The following is a 19,558-nucleotide window of genomic DNA, read 5'->3' as shown; positions in this document are numbered from 1 at the left end:
TAGCATTTTCCATCACAAGGCCTTTGGAGATGTCTTATATCCTTGTATTGCTGAGAAGGGTTAAGTTCATTAATATTAGTTATCATGTAACATGGCTGTTATTGTGTATAGGCTAGTATTCTTACCACACACAGTAGGTTCCTTCCTGCTTTTGCTCTTCTGCTCTGCCACATTGGAATGCCCTCCTTGCTTCCTTGCTTCTATCAAAATACTATCCTTCTGTCAAAGCCCATTGCCATTAGGAAACCTCGGGTTCATTTCAGCCCAGTCTTCCCTCTCCTTCCTCTGAGCCCCTAAAGATCTCAGTCTGAACTATATGATCCAGGCATATTTCACAAGTGGCCTTGGTTGGTTTTTTGTTTCTGTTTTTTAAAAATCTCATGTGTGTGAATCTAGTTTCCTTAGCCAGACCATTAGGACAGAACATGGGTCTGCCCCTTCTCTTTCCCATTTTTCCATGGATTTAGAGGTGGAAGGTGCCCTTTGACATTATCTAGTACAAACTTCCCTTTTGACAGATGAGGAAATTGACACCCAGATAGAAGAGTCTTGCCCTAGCTCTATCTAGCTAGTAATTAGCATAGCTGAAATTTGAACCCAGGTCCTCTGGGGCAGCTAGGTGTTACAGTGGATAGAGTGCCAGGCCTGGAGTTAGGAAGACTCATCTTTCTGAGTTCAAATCTGGCCTCACACACTTATGAGCTCTGTGACCATGGGCAAGTCACTTAACCCTGTCTGCCTCAGCTCCTCATCTGTAAAATGAGCCAGAGAAGGAAATGGCTAAACCACTCTAGTATCTTTGCCAAGAAAACCCCAAAATGGGTTACAAAGAGTCACACAACTGGAAAACAACTGAACAACAACCTCTGATTTCAAATCCACTGCTCTTTCTACTATAACATATTGTCTTCCAGACTGTAGGGCCCAGATCTGCATGTATTTTGTTTTCCCCAGACTATGATCTGTGTTTCTCCTATCATATGACTGAGCACAGGGTTGGCCACTTAGGGGACCTAAAAAAATATGAGCTCAATGAAAAGCAGATCCATGAAGACTTCATAGGCATAGATTAAGAAACTTGGGTATCAGGGTATTTATCCAGTTGCTCATACTTGAATAGAAACCCATCCTCAAGCCCCTACCCCTTTAAAAATCAGAGATGCAGATATCATTCTGGGTAACTCAGAACTAGCTCTCCCATCTTTATCCTGGGGTAGCCCCAGGCCTTTGATGTGGCTGCTCCCTCTGCCCTATCCCTGGGAATGAAGCCTCTCCTTCCCAGAGGCCCTTTTAAGATGCTAGTCAGATCTTGGAACAATGCCTCATCTGGGATAAATAAAGATCTCAAAGCACAGATGGGTCTGGGCAGACTATCTTCTCCAAGCAAGGATAACCCCCCAATGTTCAATAGATTGCCCTATTCCCTCCCCCTGAAAATGAGGTAGCCATGGTGTTGTGGTAAGAATTTGGAGTTGTAGAGATCCTCTATCAAGGATTAGAAGGGACCTTAGTGATCTGCTCAGAGAAACTGGGTTCAAGTCTCAGCTCTGCTTCTCTTCACTTGTGTGACCTTAGGTAAGTCACTTGCTCATCTGGGCTTTTTTCCTCATCTGTAAAAGAGATAATGTCTAAGGCCCCTTCCAGCTCTAAACCCTGTGATCCTGGGTGAATGATGTATCATGGGCCTCATGATGCAATATAAAGAGCCTTGGAAATGAGGCCAAGTGCCCTGCTTTCTTATCCCGTCTGCAACACTGACAATCTCTGTGATGTGGGCAAGTGACTTCATCTCTCTGAGACTCAGTTTCTTTTTCTCTAAAATACTACCTAGCACACAGGCTTGTTGGATGGGAAGGTTTGTTTTGTGAACCTTACTGTGCTATAGAAATGAAAGCTATACTTCAGCTAGCAAAACAAATCCAACCAAGTCAAGGACAGGGACCCAGGCTCTTTTTTTTTTTTTAAGCAGTCGGGGTTAAGTGACTTGCCCAGGATCACACAGCTAATAAGTGTCCAAGGCCCTATTTGAGCTCATGTCCTCCTGACTCTGTAGTGGGTAGAGCCTGTACACCACCTAGCTTCCCCAGACCTAGGCTCTTCTTACAAAATAAAAACATACTTACATGTATAATTTTAGTGTTTACTTTCCCATAGATTGATTTTTCAGATGCTCCTGGTGACTGCACACCTGGGTGGAGGAGGGAGGTAGAGCAATAAATTACTCTTTCCTTTCCCCAGTAGCCACAGCATGATGGAGGACTAGGGTGCCAATCCTGCCTCTGACGTATCACCTGGGTGGCCTTAACCAAATCACTTAACTTTTCTGGGCTGCATTTTCCTCATCTGCAAAACGGGATGTGGGGGAAGAAATGGACTAGATGGATAGCTTTTGAGGTTCCTTTCTAACTCCAGATTTACGATGGCTATGGTCAGGCACCCTGACCTCGCTTGGTCAGAGTTGCTGCTACTTTTAGGTGACATTCTCTTTCTGGGGATGCCAGCACTGAAACGGCTGGTTTGGGAATGTGGAAGGAACTGATAAGTCATAGAGCAGAGAAAACTAGAAGGTTCAGAACTTGTTCCCTAGTTTTAGTCCCAGTCCCTGTTCCTGCACTGATATCATTTATGGAAGAAGGCCAGGTCTTGAATTCTAGCCAAGGACAGAAAACTCCAATAGACTATTTGGACAGAAATCAAAGGCACCCAGGCCCTCTGCATCTGCTCACCATTTTTGCTGGCCAGACTATAAAGTTCAGGAGCAAATTCAACAAACATCTATCAATTGATTAATAAGCATTTATAATGCACTTATAATGTGTCAGAAGCTGGGGATACAAACACCAAAGTAAAAATGGTCCCTGCCCTTTAGGCACATATTCTATCAGAGTAGACAACTGATGATAATATTTTTTTAGGGGAAGTCAAAGATGAGTTTTGAAGGAAATTAGGGATCCTTAAAGGTTGAGAGATGAGGAGGATTTATATTCTAGGAATGAGGAGCCTATGTGTAAGATCCTATACTAGGACCTGGTAGAAACTATAAGTATAGACTAGGAACCTTGAGTGTCAGGGCTCCTAGACACTGTGATGTGGTGGAAAGACCTCTAGACTCCAAGCCAGTAGACTTGGATTTTCATCCTGGGTCTGCCCCCAACTAGTTATATGATTAGCTTAGGAAAATTTCTTCATTCTTGTGAATCTATTTCTCATCTTCAGAATGAGGGAGGAGCTTGGATTAGATAATCTGCAAGGCCCCTACAGCTCTACACATTCTGTAATTCAACCCTATTAGGCAAAATTTCTTCTAGCATTAAACTTCTTATCCATTTTTATTATATTTTTCTTTTCTTTTTTAAAAATTTCCTCCAAATTCACAAGCAATTATTTTATCTCCCTCCCACCTTTCCCCATTGGAAAAAAAAACCCAAAACTTTTGCACAAAAATTCCCACATTGGCCATGTGTGGAAAAAAAGAATGTCCCATTCCTCATTTGAAGTCCATCACTTTTACATTTTAATATCTGGAACATTAACTTGAAGCTCTAACTTTACCTCAATTGCCTTGCTCTAACCACATATATGTATATGTTATATATATTTATCACTTTGGTATTTGAAGTTTTAAGTAGATAAAACTGCATATTTATATGTATGTGTATGTGTATGTGTGTTTTTATACTGACTGGCCTACCTCAGAAGACAGTAAGGAAAAATAAAAAATTGCTTACTTGATAGAAAATCAACAATAACTGTGATGTCTAGTGTTCAACTGACCGGCTAGAGCAAAGGAGGTTTAGGTTATAATAATAATGAGGAAGATAATGGTGATAATTCACCTTTCTATAGCATCCCAAATTTTCCAAAGTGTTTTTCTCACCAGAACCCTCTGAGATAAACAGAAAATATTTTTAACCCCTTTTTACAGATGAGGCAGCTAAACCTGAGAGAGTTTAAGTGATAGGATTATGATCATAGTTTAGAGCTGGAAGAGGCCTTACAAGGCATCTAATCCAAGTTCTCCCCTTCCCAACACCTCTTTTTTACAGGTTAAAAAAAAAAAAGAGAGGCCCAGGGAACCAGCGGTCTTAACAGAGCCAATATGTTCCAGAGCCAGGACTTTGAAAACAAAACAAAACAAAACACAGAATTTCGAGTTTATGCCTCTGAATAATTAATTCACTGTGTGATCTTTGGCAAATCATTTCTCTCTGGACCTCAATTTCCTCATTTGTAAAATGAGGGGTTTATTCTAGATGATTTCTAAAGTCCCCTCCAGCTTCAAATTCTATAATTCTAACAGTGACTCTAAGAATCTTTCCATTATACAGCCATGTCTCAGTGCTTTATTTCAGATTTCAAATTTAAGCCCAAGAGCACCTGTTAGGAATTCATTGTTTGGTAAAAGTATACTATCTGCTTTGTGGTTGTTTTCTCCGACTATGGCACTTTTCTCTTCTCCCACTTCAGTCTTGATTCAGGATTGCTCATAATAACACCAGATCAGTCAGTTTAGGCCTGTCAAGAAAGGGAAATGTGTCATAACTTGTCCCGCCACCTCCTCCTTGAAGTCCTCTGTGACTACTCCTCTGGCACTTAAGAATCTGAATTACACAGTCTAGCTCTGACTCCATTTAGTCTGACTATTCTCAGTTTCCTGTGAGTCAGATGTATCAGTGTCTTTTGAGCCTGTATTTTACACTCATCTTGTTTTCCTCCAGGGCTTTCACAAGGGCCTGCCTACTAGCCTAGCGCCCAAGTCACTGCAGGGGCTCAGTGTAAATACTGATGGATGATGGATCATCCTTTTCTAACCAATCACTCCAGGACCTCCGCGAACATCTATGTGGGAAAGCCTCTACTGTCTTTGGAAGCCAGGCCTAGTCAGGAGAGCTGTTTGGGAGGTGCCATAATGGGTGTGTTAGGCCCTTCTGGGTCCTAGCAGGATTAGAAATGAAGAAGGAGGGGAGGAGCTTTGGCCTCTGCCAAAGCATTCTGCCACCAGCCCTTAAGAAATGGCTAGGTTTGCAGCCAGTTACAGACCTACTTTGAGCAGAGGCCAGAGAGCAAATAGAGTTAATAATAACCAGTCAGAGGGCAGGCCCCACAGAATCCTCCAACGTCAGAGCTGGCAGGGTCCCTTAGAGATGATCTAGTCTAAACCCCTCATTTTATAGATGTGAAAACTGTGAAACTAGAGCCTCTGAGAAGTGAGGAGACTTGTCCAAGGTCACATAGAGCAGCAGAGCCGGGGTTCAAAACAAAGTCTTCCACTCCACCACACAGGCTCTGCCTCATATGTTTTTTGTCCTCCTCCATTAGGAGACTGGAAGGGTGGAGAAGGAAAGGGCCAAATGCCTCTGGATACCCTCTGCATTGAGCAGAACACAGCTGGCACCCTGCCAGGCCTTGGGTCAAAGCTGGGGCTGAAGTATGGGGTGGAGGGCCTGGTTACGCTTTAACTTGCTTTCCTTGGACAAGCCAGTGTCACCCTGAGCCCTATTAAATAGGGAACCCTGTGTGAACGTCGGCCCGGGTCCACAGAGAGAGCGCAGTGCCCTCTCCCGGGAGAAGGTGGGGCAGGACGCACAAGGATGGGGCGACCGGACACCCAGACTCTCTTCGTTCCATCTCGTTCCCTTTGGGACTTCCTAGGGCTCCCGGAGTTAGCGCAGCGCCTCCTTCTTGGAAAGGGGGCTGGGCCGTGGAGGGAGTGGGGTGTCATTAGAGCTCGTTTCCCTTCTGCAACAGGCCCTGGGTCCCTAACCGTATTCCTTTAACACTCTGCACTCTGGATTTGTGCGCTTGAGGTGGGTCTGGGCTGCAGACTGCGGGATGGAAAGAGGGGGCAGCGCCGGGCTTCATCTCACGGCCCTGAGTCTGAGCCAAGACCTTCCCCATTCTTATCCTCACCCTCGTTTTTCGCCTTATCCCCGTTCCCATCCCCCTGGGCGCGCAGTGCACACCTGGTTCCCAGCTCCCTCGGCCCTAACCTGGATTTCCTGCTCTAGAAGAGGCGGGGGAGGAGAGAGGGAGGGAGGGAAGGAGGGGCTGGAGAGGGAGCCTGGAGGGGGCCGGGCCGCAGACAGAGGGAGGGGCGGGCTGGGCTGGAGCCTCCCGCAGACGTCAGTAACCTGCTTGGCGAGGGCCGCCAGCGGCGCTGCTGCTGCTGCTGCTGCTGCTGCTGCTGCTCCCCTGGCCGCTGAGGTTGAGCCGGGGCCGGGGCCGGGGCCGGGGCGGGCTGGCGAGCCGGCCCGGCTCAGCCGGGACCATGTCCTAGCCGCCGAGCCGCGCCTCCGCGCCGCGCCAAGCCGGGCGGGACGGGCCGGGCAGGGCCCGGGCTGCGCGGCCGCCGCGTCCCGGGCTCCCGCCAGCCCCGCTTCTGGAGGACAGGGAGGAGGAGGTGGCGGCTGCGGCGGCGGAGCTGCTGGCAGGAGCCCGGGCCCTGGACTGGGGCCCCGAGGCCGGAGCAGGTGAGTGAGGCCCCCCACCCTCCCGCCTCCGGTTCTCCTCCTCCAGCTGCCGGCCTCGGCCCGCCCCGCCCCTCACCTGCGTGGGCACGGGAGAGAACCTGGGCTAGGGAAGCCCGCTCAGTCCGGGGGGGCCCCGGCCCACCTGGGCGCGCGCTCCTCCCTCTCCCCAGCCAGACAAAGGCGCGCGCCCCTGGTGTCCCCAGGTGCGGGCCCGGGCCAGACCCCTCCACCCCACCCTCCGCCTGGACTGTCAGCGCAGCGCGGGCGCGGCGGGGCTGGGGGAGGGGAGTGTCTGTCATCCTGTCGCACTGTCCCACTGTCCCACTTTCGGACTTGGCGGGGGGGGCAATGACCCCGAGGATTGGGAAGAGGGACTGGGGTTGATGGTTGGAGGTGTGAGTGTCTCTGGCTGTCTCCTCTGAATCTCTGCGGGGCGGAGATGGCTCCTAAGGCCGCAGCCATTGCTGCGAGAGGGGTGAGCGCTGATTCAGGATAAGGCCTCTTTTCCTCCCCTCCTCCCTCCTTCCCTGTCCCTGCCTCTTCCTTTTTTTTCCTCCTTCCCCGTTCCTGTTCTCCTCCGTTCTTCTTTCCTCTCTGCCTCCTCCTTTCTATGTCCATATGCTCTTCCCTTCTTTTTCCCTGCCTCCCCCTTTCCCTTTCCCTGTTCTCCTCCCTTCTTTCCTCCCTGCCTCCCTCTTTCCATGTCCCTGTTCTCTTCCCTTCTATTCTCCCTGCCTCCTCATTCCCGTTCCTGTTCTCCTCCCTTGTTCTTTCCTCCCTCCCTTCCTCTTTCCATGTCCCTCTTATTTTCCTTTCATGACCTCTCTGCTTTTTCTTTTCCCTTTTTTCTCTATCCTCTTTCTGTCTCTCCTCTGTCTACCTCATCCTTTATCTACCTGTCTCTTTTCCAGCCCTTGTGTCCCTTGCTCTGTCTCTTCTCCAGCCCTTGTCTCTGTCTTCCTCACTTCTGTTCCTGTCTCTCCTCCGTGCCCTTGTGTCTCTGCTCCCCACCCTTATGTTTCTCTGACTCTTCACCTCACTCTCTCTCTCTGTCTCTCTCCTCCCTGCTGTCTCTGTCTCTCTTCTCTCTGTTGTCTCTTTCTCCCCTTCCCTTTTATCTCTCTGTCTTTCCCCTTCTTCTGTCTCCCTTCCCCTTTATTGCTATGTCCTCTCTCTCCCCCCCCTCCCACCCCAACCTTTCCTTGCCAGTCTGCTTGCCTCTCTCAATCCTTGAATTTAGGGCTTCTGTAGTTTCTTCCAGTGGAGGCTCAGTTTTCTCTGAGGGAATCTCTGTGGATTATTTTTCCTTCTACTAGCCAATGCCAATAAAGGTCTGAAACCATAAGTGGGTGGGATGGGACTGGACAGGACAAGATTGCCTGCTTGGTAGTAAGAAGTAGCTTCATGCTTTGGGTGAGGAGTGTGTGTGTGTTGGGATGGGGAGTACTCCTTTATACCTTCCCTCTATGGCATCCCTGTCATCTTAGGAGTTTGGCATTAGCTTTATCGTCTTGGGCAAGTCACTTTATTTTTCTCAACTTCAGTGTCCTTAGCTATAAAATGGGGATAATAATACTCAGACTACTTACCTCATTGGGTTTTTGTGAGGAACATGTTTTAAAGTTTGAGAAGTTCTACAGGAATGTAAATTAGTATAATTATTATCTGGCTTTTGTTTGAATACTTCCAGGAACAGGATGCTCACTACCTTATAAGGCAGCCCTTTCTGTTTTTGTGAGGATTGTTAGGAAGTTCTTCTTTGTTTTAAACTGATATTTTTCAATAATTTGTCAGACTGATCCTAGTTCTCCTTTATTCTCTATTGGCTGAATTTTTTTTTAACCAGGTTTGATGTAGATGAGAGGAGCAGTAGTGCTTGGGAAGAGCCTCCTGCTTAGGGAGGGCTCTTGGCTTAGACACATTCCTGTTCCTTTTCGTTCTAGGACTCCAGGATTCTCAGTGTGAAGGTTAAAAAGGAAGGAAAGTCCTGAATGAAAGGCAGAATCCAGAGCAGAACTGGAAGGGACCTTAGGGATCATCTCTTCCAGTACTTTCATTTGACAGATACAGTCTTCAGGCCCAGAGAGAAGCGACTTGTCCAAGGTCACAAAGCAAATTGTTATCAGGTCAAGATTTTTTTTTTCCTCCACAGCTTACTGGTAGAATTAAATGGAATAGAATGCTCCCAGAGGAATACATCTGGCTTTAAAAATCTTATTGGAAATGTATTTTAGGGGATTGGTTGGCAGCTACCTGAGAGTAAAGGCCTTTGGAATGGGTATGTGAAGAGGATGAAGGAGGGAGGTCCACAGAATCAAATATATACATTTTCCCTAGTTGCCAAATGCCCAGAGGACAGAATTGGGGCCATCTGGAAAAATCCTCTTTCTGGCACTGGCTATTTGTGTGCAAATTCCTTAACTTCAGTTTCCTCATGTGAACAGTGGAAGGTTTGGACTGCATGGTGTCTGAAGTACCTTTAGCACTAAAATTAGGACACTAAGTTACAGGGAGGTAGAATAACAAGGAATAAACTTCCTAACCATTAGCACCATACACGAGTAGAAGTATTGCCTCATGAAGCAGTGGCTTCTTCTCTGTTTGAAGTCTTTGAGGAAGATTCTGGATGGCTTTGTGGAATGGAGAAGAGATTCCTGCTCGGGGAATGAGTTAGATTAGCTGTCTTCTGAAAGCTTGGCCATTCTGAGGTGCTATGCTTCACTGGCCTTCACAACACCATGTGAATAGATCTGTGTTGAGCAGTATAATAAAATCTAAGTATTTGTTCAGCACCTAAATGTGTGCTAGATACTGGGTATACCAAGATAAAAATAAAAGTCTTGCCTGCTCTCCAGGAGATTACATTCTGGAGTGAGATGCCTAAGGTGCAAAGCATATACATGATTTGAGGCAATAGTGCTAACAACTGAAGACTTCCTATGAGTTCAGTTGTTGTTCACTCATTTTTCAGTTGTGTCTGTCTCTTTGTGACCTCATTTGGGGTTTTCTTGGCAAAAGTACTGGAGTGGTTTACTATTTCCTTCTTTAGCTCATTTTACAGGTGAGGAAACTGAGGCAAACAGGGTTAAGTGACTTGCCCAGGGTCACACTGCTGGGAAGTGTCTGAGGCTGGATTTGAACTCAGGTTTCCCTGATTCCAGGCCTGGCCCGCTATCCACTTCTGCCCCCTGGCTGCCCGTTCCTATAGGGGATAGAACATAAATTGAGCCTTGAAAGAAGTCAGAGATTATAAAAGGTAGAAGTGAACCCTGGGGACTGCCTGTGCCACAGCTGGCTCAGAGAACAGCAAATTAGCCAGTTTGACTGGAACATGGAGTATGTGGAGGGGTGGAATGTGTAAGAGTACTGGAAAGGTAGCCTGGAGACACATTGTGATAGAAGAGGAAACCTAGAGGGAATGGAGAAACCTGGGCTTTCCCTGGGATCCCCTGGTCTGATTAAGGCCTGCTCTGAGTGGCCCTCTGACCAGACCCTGAAATTTCAAATAACTTTGTAAGTCTAGCCTTTAAGCTAACATGCTTAGATTTACCAAGCGTGTCACATGGTATATTTTCCCATGTAGCATGATCTTGGCATTTCTGTAATGCTTTGTAAATCACAAAGAATCCAGCTTCACAGAGAGGCCTCATGCAGTAGCAAATATTGAGTCAGTCAGTCTGTGAGCATTTATGAAGCACCCACTGTGTGCCAGGCATTGTGTTAAGTACTAGGGATACAGAAAGAAACAAAAGAAGGTCCCTTCTCTCAAGGAGCTCACAGCTAATAGATATGTACAAACAAGCTATATCAAGGTTGAATAGAAACAAATTACAGAAGGAAGGCACTAGAATTAAGAGGGATCAGGAAAAGCTTCTTGAAGGAGGTGGGATTTTAGCTGGGACTGAAAAAGAGAAAAAGAGAACTGCCCTCAGAGAGCTTATATTCTGTTAGGGGATGTGACATGTGGACAGAGAAGGTGATTTGAGGGTGGAGAAACATTAACACCCATGAATATCAGAGAAAGCTTCCTGGAGGAGGTGGAACCTGAGATGAGCCTTGGAGCAAGGAAGTACTATTAGAGGTGAAGGAAGTCTGGGGCGCTAGGAGACAGAGATAAGGAGGGAGAGCATTCCAGGCATGGGGGGACAGCTAGAGAAAATGCAGGGAGCTGAGAGATGGACTGTCTTGTTTTTGTTTAAGCTGGCTGTAGAGCCAAGTCCCATTTCTGACGCATAGTGGCTATATGGCTCTGGACAAGTCACCTAGGATACTATCTAAGATTATAAGCTGAAAAGGTGGTGCTGGCCTGCAGGATAGAGGGAGTTTCCTCACCAAGGCCAATGAAATGAGTCCAATCCTTACTCTATCTCCTTTATGAACCATAAAGCATTGTAGAAATGTCAGCTACTCTCACGATATAGTCAAGTCATCTGTGGGTCCTGGTTGGACTGGAGCCAGGGAGGAGGCTTGTTAATTTAGGCCAGACTCATTGTCCTAGTGGTAGAAGAGCGGCATTGCATTCTGGACCAGCATCTTGGCCCCTAGGAAGCTTGGGGTGGGCTGGGAATTTTCCTGGTCCCCAAATGATCAGGCAGCTGAATTGGCAGGCATCACAAAGCTGTTGTGATGACTTCAGTGCTTGCTACCGTGCCTCCCTTGGCTTTTCCTGGAGTGAATTGTCAGACGGTATCAGTACAGAACCGCTCACGTTAAATAGGAGGGCCTGTATTCAGTGAAGCTGTATTCTTGATAACCTCCAACCCACCCCCCTTCCTGGACAACAGGCTTGACCATGCTTATCAGCTGATGTTCTGTAGCAGGAGCTAGTGTTACTCCGGCCCTTGGCTGGCTCTTGATGCTGGGTGCCTCTGAGGCTTGAGGCGCTTACCCAGGGTGTGTGGAGGGGAGAACAAGGTGGGACCAGGCCCAGGGGTCCTCAGGGAGGAGCATGCCCCTTCCCCACACAGCAGAGCAGAATTAGAGAGAACTATATGCTTCCTTTGGCCAAAAGGAAGAAAGAGGCCTGAGGCTAGTGTAGAGGTAGTATTTGGCTTTAACCACGGTTTTAAGACAACTCTTTTCCTACTGAATCACTCTCTTTTTTAAAATGAGATTTTATTGATATTTTCTGTTTCTTACATCACCATATATCCTCTATCTTGCTGAATCAATTTCTAATATGCCTAAATGTGAGAGAGGCAAGGGAAGAAACATGACCCATAACCCAGCATGGTGTGTTGCGTACCGATTGGACCTGGAGTCAAAGCTAGTGATGATCTACGAGCAGAGTAGGAGAAAAACTCTAGGCTTGAATCTCTCTCTGCCATTTTCTGTATGACCTGGGGCAGTCATTCCCCTTGTTGGGCCTCAGTTTACCTACATACTAAAAGGGGGAAGCGAGAAACAGTGGAACATGTTGGACCATTCTGGACCTCTGTTTCCTCATCTGTAAAAATAGGAAGCAGGTTTAGATCAGGAGTTCAGCAAACTACAGCCCAAAGAAACTTTATTTAAAAATGTAAAAAACATTCTCAGGTTAAGTGCTATACAAAACCAAATGGTAGGATGTGGCCTATTGGTTGTAGCTTACTAACCCCTGTTCTAGATGGCTTCTAAAGTCCCATCCAGCTCTAAATCCTAGGATTTTATGATTAGTTAATTTCTAAGGCCTCTTCCAGCTCTAAATCCCCTCTATGATCTTATTACTGAATTAAGATTGTCTTGGTCTCTTTACAATCTTCAAAATTAGGGAGACTCTTCTACTGTCATCTAAGGCATACATTGAGCTGGAATGTGGTTTTCTCTGCTTCCAAATGCTGAACTTCATTCAAGAAATAGCTCAAGTCTCATTTCCTTTCAGAATCTTCCCCTGCTTATCCCCAACCTCAGTGATCTTTCCTCTAACCCTCTATTCAGTTACAGGGCATACCTCCTCCCCTCCTCTCATCATGAATTGTCCATTGACTAGGGTGTTTCCTGAGGGTGAAACCTGGATCCTTACTCACACTGGGACCACATTCCCCAAGGGCAGAATTTCAGTCTCATGCTTCTCCCTCTCCTTCCCTGCCTCCCTAAATTATGAGCTCTCCGAGAGCTCTTCTTCTTTCATAGCAGAGTAGAGAACAGGGTGAAACATGTCTGAGGGTCCTTGGCTTCCACTCTATGGCCTCATTTGGGGACAGGCAGTCCCTGAGAGAGTAGGTAAGCCCTGGGCAGTGGTTCTACATGAGTTTGTCTTGATCAAAGATTTACATACATATATATATATATATATATATATATATATATATATATATATATATATTTGGTGCTACTAGAGAATAAGGTGTATTAAGGAGTGGAAGGCTTCTTTCTAGATCATAGATAGGATTTAGAGCTGAAGGGGCTTTAGAAGCCATCCAGCACAGGGGTTAGTAAGTAAACCAATAGGCCATGTCCTACCATTTGTTTTTGTATAACAATTAAGCTAAGAATTGCTGGTTCTCATCTTCCCTGCTGGCCTCAAGGTATAAATCTAGCTATGAGCAGAAGCCTTACTCATTTCTGTCCCTATGCTGCCCCTGCTCCCTCCCTGGCAGGAAGCCATCCTGGGTTATAGGAATCACATAAGATCCCTACTTGTCATGTGAGATTGTTTATTATAGTGATCAGGATTTGTGCTTTATGTCCCTACTGGACGGTGAGCTCTGTGAGGGAAGGGAGCTTGCCTTATTTAAGCATTATATCACTTTGAAGAAGGAGGATAGGGTTTTATATGCAGCAGGTGCTCAATAAATATTTGTTGAATGAATGAATTATAAGGTTTTGAATTGGAGGGGGCCTTAGAGATCATTTAGGCCAGAGGTGTCACACTAGCGCCCTCCAGGACTGAAAAATGCCACAGCCGTTGGGAACCAGATTAAGTTGTAATTGAGAATTTAAAACAAATACCATACCCCATGTTGTTATCATTGTTCAGTCATTGCAGACATGTCTGACTCTTTGTGTCCCCATTTGGGATTTTCTTGGCTTACTGGAGTGGTTTGCCATTTCCTTGTCCATCTCCAGATGAGGAAACTGAGGCAGACAAGGTTAAGTGACTTGTCCAGCATCACACAGCTAGTAAGTGTCAAATTTAAACTCATGAAAATGAGTCTTTCTGACTTCAGGCCCAGTACTCTATCCACTTTGCTACCTAGCTGCCCATAATACAACATAGCTAATGTTAATCTGTGGCTTTCTAATTCAGTATAAAGTCTGCAGGGATCCATTTTTATTTGAGTTTGACACCACTAATTTAGGCTAGTCTCATTTTGTAGATGAGGAAACTGACACTCAGGTTAAGTGATTTTTCTCATGCTTTCACAAGTAGTAAGTGAAAAAACCAGGATTTGAACCTAGGTCTTAAGGTCCAATATCTCCTCCCCCCCTTTTTTTCAGGAAGCTCAAAGTGGAAGTGACAGCTAACAAGATGAGTGTGACATCATGGTTTCTGGTGAGCAGCAGTGGCACCCGCCACCGGCTGCCAAGAGAAATGATATTTGTTGGCCGGGATGACTGTGAACTGATGCTTCAGGTAAGTGTGACTTGACGGAAAGGCTGATTTCCTTGACTGGAATGGGCCTTTCATCGATACCCCAACCTTCAGACGCCTCTTGTGTCAGCTGACCCCCTGAGAGTGCTGATCTGTGGGTTCCCATGTTTAAAAGAGTGGGGTGAGATGCTTCGGAAGGTAGTGATTTCCTTATCGCTTGGAGGGCTTCAAGCATACCCATTTGTCTAGTATATTATTGGTGGCATTTCTGATGTAGTGTTGGTTTGGGGTGGAATCTCTGAGGTCCCTTCCTGGTCTGAGATTTTGTGTTTTTGGTGCCTGCTGATTCTAATTCTCAGTCTTTTAGCTGCTGTCAAAAGGGGCAGTTACATACTGACAATTGGGGTAACCATGGCTGTCTGTGCAGAATAAAGCACAGATACATTTTCTGGAGGGAATTGGGTCAGAGACTGGGGCAAGAGAGAGAATGAATAATTAGCTTATTACATGATTTCTATTAGATAATGAAGTCAGGATGCTCAAGAAGCACAAATTTGAATTGGGAAAGCTAATGGACCTGCATTGGATTATGAAGCTCATTGAAAATGGGTTCTAGAATGGACCATCCTTCTAAGTTGCTTTAGAGACAATCCAGCTTAACTCCCTCATTTTATAGACAAGGGAGGAGGTCAGAAAGTTAGTACAGCTATCCTAAAATGTCAGCTCAAAGAGACCTTGGAACAAAGATAATGGAATGTTAAAGCTGGAGGGAACTTTAGAATATATAGTATATATATTATATACATACATATAGTATATAGGATTTGTATAGAATATATAGGAGATATATGTAGGAGATGTGTGTGTATATATGTATATAGATGTATATACATATAAACATATATAGATGTGTGTATATATATATGTATGTATATATATATACAGAAAAAGAGAGAATATGTATAGGATATCAGAAATGGGAGAGCCCTTAAGATATAAAACAAAGAATGTCAGAGCTAGAAGGAAATTTAGATCTTACAACTTAAACTTTTAAGGTTCTAATGAACCTTAGAAGAAAGAACACAGAATGTTGGAGATGGAAAGGATGTTTAGAACATAGAATGTTGAATATTGAAATAGAAAAGGCCTTAAAAACCATTTAGTGGAGTCTGGCCCCTTCATTTGTAGATGAAGGAACTGAGGTCCAGAGAGGGATGGACACTTGCCTAACGTCACACAGAAGTAGTGGCAGAAATGAGATTAGAACCCAGGTCACTTAATTCTCAGACAGACAATCTTTTTTAACCTAATTTCTTCGGTTCCTGACTTTGGCCTGGGTTAGAGTTGCACAATATTCACACAGCCATGCTTTCCCATTATGTTTTACCTTGGCAGTTCATCCTAGTTTGGGGTTGGGAGTCTGTGTTTGTGTTTTTCACAATGAGTCATGCCAAGGTACTGGCCTGCCCAGCCTAGCTCAATCTGCCTGGGGAATGGGTGAAGCTCGGTGTGTTGCTGCTGGTGGTTGAGACCTGGGCATCAATTCAGTTCTGTTCAAAACAGTGAACATTTATTAATTACCTATTATGTGTAGGGAATACAAAGATGGGAAAAAAATCTCACATTCCCTGCCCTGGGGGAGTTTATAATCTTGTGGGGGAAAGGCTGTGAGTGGTATACAAATAACTATGATACAGAGAAAAGAATAGAGGCACTGGTGAGATCCAAGCAAAGTGCTCTAAGAAATTTTGAGAAGGAAGAGCTCGTTTTCAGCATGAGGCAGTGGTGTTTGAGCTGGGCCTTGAAGGAAGAATATGATTTTGATGTTGTTGTTTTTGCTTTTTGGTTGGGCCATGGGGGTTAAGTGACGTGCCTAGGGCCACACAACAGCTAGTCAGTGTTATGTGTCTGAGGCCGCATTTGAACTCAGGTCCTCCTGACTCCAGGGCTAGTGCTCTATCCACTGCGCCACCTAGCTGCCCCAAGAATATGATTTTGAAAGGAGCGCATTCTAGCCAACTGGGAAAGGGCGATATAAGCAAATATGTAGAGGCTGGGAAAGGCAGAATGAATTAAAGGAGTGGTGAGTAGGCTACTTGGGTCAGATTGTAGAGGACCTTGAATAGCTCGAGAAGTTTTTCTTTAGTTCTGGAGGTAATAGGGAGCCACTGAAAGTTCCCTTTAGTTGTTTTTTTAAAATTTTTTTTATTTTTATAGTAGAGTGATATGATTAGAACAGGGGGGTTTAGGAAGATTGTTTTGTCAGCTCTGAATAATACCCAGCTAGAGGCAGGGAGAGCAGGTATGATGATTCACATCTGAACGACAGTGAGTTAGAATGATCAGTCATCCTATAGAATGTGTTCATTTAACAAAATTTTTAAGTGCCTTTGGTTTTCTAATTGTCAGTGCAGGAAGTCCAGTTTCCTGTCCTCAAGACTAGAAGGGACTCCTGATTTTACAGATGAGACCCAGTGACTTACCTAGGGTCACATGGCTAAAGTTCTCATAAGGCTATGGTCCAAGCTTAGGTTCTCTGATGTCCACTTCAGTTCTCTTTCTGAGATAGGCAACAGGGAATGCAGATATGGCACTGGATTTAGAGCCAGGAAGACTTGAGTTCGAACGCCGCCTTGGATACTTATTAGCTAGGTGACTGTTGGCAAGTCACTTCATCTTTGTAAGCCTAAGTGTCTTCATTTGTGGAATGGGGATAATAATAGCACCTATCTCCCAGGGTTGTTGTGAGATCAAATGAGATAGTATTTGTAATGTGTTTGACAAACCTTAAAGTGCTGTATAAATGCTAGCTATCATTATTGTTGTTGCTATTATTTCTACTACCACTATCTCCACTAATACCCCTACCACAAACCGCTACATGATACTATTTAATAAGGACAGTGTCTGCTGGTAAATGTTTAGCATCTAGCTCTCTAAAAATGTACCACATACTTTTAATTTTAATGTGCATTCTTCATGTTTTCTCCTTCACTTTCTTAAGTCTAGATGAGCAAACAAGCACTAAATCAAGCCCTGATTTGTAGCATTTGCTAATTTCCAAGGTTTCAGTGCTCCTAGTAAAAACTTAAAAGACAGCTCCAGGACTCCCCCCCCACCCATAAGGGGGAAATCAAACATGGATACAGATGAGTGCGATACCAATCAGAATATGACATGTGCATGAGAGTTTGAAATGCTATTGAGGGGCAGTCAGGTGGTGCAGTGGATAGAGCACTGGCCCTGGAGTTAGGAGGACCTGAGTTCAAATGTGGCCTCAGACACTTGACACTTACTGGCTGTGTGACCCTAGGCAAGTCACTTAACCCCATTGCCCACCAAAAAAACAAACAAACAGACAAACAAAAAATCCTATTGAGATCAGGTGAGGGAGATGTCAAGTCTTGCTGGTTAGGGTGAGCTCTTGAGAACAGAATGAGTCATCATCTTTTCACAGAGTGTTTGGGCCCTGCCTATGGAGATGGCCCAATGCAGAGATCAACAGGACAACCCAAGCGTACAAGGCAGAGACACAAATATAGACATATGGCATGTCTGCTAGCCCCTTGGCATGAAGAACTCCAGTCCCGGAAGAGACCTCAGTGGGTTCAGTCCCTACTTTGTTACAACTTCCCTCACAAGTGGTGATCCAGCCTTCATAGTGATGGGAAACTCATTCTTCTGAGTCAGCCCATTCCATGGTTGGTAATCTCTAGTTGTAAGAATTTTTTTCTTCTATTTAGCTGACTCTGCCTCCCTGTAACTTCTCTCCTCCCACACACAACGTTATTTCTAGTTGTGCCTTGAGAGGCCCAACCAAGCAACTCTAACCCTTCTCTGATACAGTAGCCCTTCCAGCGCTGGAAGGCAGATAGTATGCCCCTCTCAGGCCAATTATTAAATGTCTCTAGTTCCTTTAATTGATTCTCATATGGACTAAGTCTTCAGGTCCCTCCTATCCTCTTCTGGATGCAATACAGCTTATAAATGTCATTCATTTAGCAAATTTTTTTTAACATATAAATTTATTTATTTTTAGTTTTCAGCATTTACCTCCACAAGATTTTGAATTCCATATTTTCACCCCATCTTGCCCCTCCCCCACCCCAAGATGGCATGCATTCTGAATACCCCTTCCCCTAGTCTGCCCTCCCTTCTATCTCTCCCCCACCTTCTCTTATCCCCTTCCCCTTCTATTTTCTGTAGGGCAGGATAGATTTCTGTACCTCATTTCCTGTATTTCTTATTTCCCAGTTGCATGTGGAAACATTTTTTTTAAACATGTGTTTTTAAAACTTTGGGTTCCAAATTTTCTCCCTTCCTCCCACCCCACCCACCCTCATTGAAAAGGCAAGCAAGTCAATACAGGCCATACATGTGCAGTTATGCAAAACACTTCCATAGTAGACATGTTGTGAAAAACTAACTCTATTTCCCTTAATCCTATCCTGCCCCCCATTTATTCTATTCTTTCTTTTGACCCTGTCCCTCCTCAGAAGTACTTCCTTCTGATTACCCCTTTCCCAATCTGCCCTTCTCTCTATCATCCCCCTGCTCTCTTGTCCCCTTCCTCCCCTATTTTCCTGTAGGGTAAGACAGATTTCCATACCCAATTGAGTGTGTATGTTATTCCCTCCTTAAGCCAAATCCTATGAGAATAAGATTCCCTCATTTCCTCTCACCTTCCCTGTTTCTCCTCCACTGTAAGAACCTTTTCTTGTCTGTTTCGTGCAAGATAATGTACCTCATTCTACTTCTCCCTTTCTCCTTCTGTTAGTATAATCCTCTCTCACCGCTTAATTTTATTCTCCAGATATCACCCCTTCATCTTCAACTCACCCTGTGCCCTCTATCTATCTATCTATCTATCTATCTATCTATCTATCTATCTATCTATCCATACATACATATAATTTTTCCCCTCCCACTACCCTAATACTGACAAAGGTCTCATGAGTTATAAATATCATCTTTCCATGCAGGAATGTAAACAGTTCAGCCTTAATAAGTCTCTTATTTCTCTTTCCTGTTTACCTCTTCATGTTCCACTTGAGTCTTGTATTTGAAAGTCAAATTTTCTATTCAGCTCTGGTCTTTTCATCAAGAATGCTTGAAAGTCCTCTATTTCACTGAATGACCATTTTTTCCCCTGAAGGATTATACTCAGTTTTGCTGGGTAGGTGATTCTTGGTTGTAATCCTATCTCCTTTGCCCTCCAGAATATTATATTCCATGCCCTCTGGTCCCTTAATGTAGAAGCTGCTAAATCTTGTGTTATCCTGATTGTGTTTCCACCATACTTGAATTGTTTTATTCTGGCTGCTTGCAATATTTTCTCCTTGACCTGGGAGCTCTGGAATTTGGCTACAATATTCCTAGGAGTTTTCCTTTGGGGATCTCTTTCAGGGGGAGATCAGTGGATTCTTTCAATTTCTATTTTGCCCTCTGGTTCTAAAATATCAGGGCAGTTTTCCTTGATAATTTCTTGAAAGATGATGTCTAGGCTCTTTTTTTGATCATGGCTTTCAGATAGTCCAATAATTTTTAAATTCTCTCTCCTGGATCTATTTTCCAG

At 44.8% G+C, this 19,558-nt stretch overlaps 1 protein-coding gene across 5 annotated transcripts in view; it reads left to right on the top strand.

Annotated features, from left to right (window-relative positions):
• The first annotated feature begins 6,162 nt into the window (after positions 1 to 6,162).
• The window catches only part of CEP170B (centrosomal protein 170B), a 118,231-nt gene continuing 104,835 nt past the window's right edge, over positions 6,163 to 19,558 (top strand). The window contains exons 1-2 of one of the 5 annotated variants that reach the window (XM_078150382.1): positions 6,163 to 6,470; positions 13,890 to 14,025. In XM_078150382.1, the coding sequence (XP_078006508.1) occupies positions 13,921 to 14,025 (105 nt within the window). In that variant the 5' untranslated portion in view covers positions 6,163 to 6,470; positions 13,890 to 13,920. Of the gene's footprint in view, positions 6,471 to 8,454; positions 8,597 to 13,889; positions 14,026 to 19,558 lie in introns of those variants that run through there. The other 4 variants (XM_078150378.1, XM_078150379.1, XM_078150376.1 and 1 more) reach the window with 4 other exon arrangements.

This window comes from Phascolarctos cinereus, unplaced genomic scaffold (genome assembly GCF_003287225.1).
Source record: "Phascolarctos cinereus isolate Bilbo 61053 unplaced genomic scaffold, phaCin_HiC Scaffold_2;HRSCAF=192, whole genome shotgun sequence".
Lineage (NCBI taxonomy): Eukaryota > Metazoa > Chordata > Mammalia > Diprotodontia > Phascolarctidae > Phascolarctos > Phascolarctos cinereus.
This window is presented reverse-complemented; position numbering and strand designations above follow the sequence as displayed.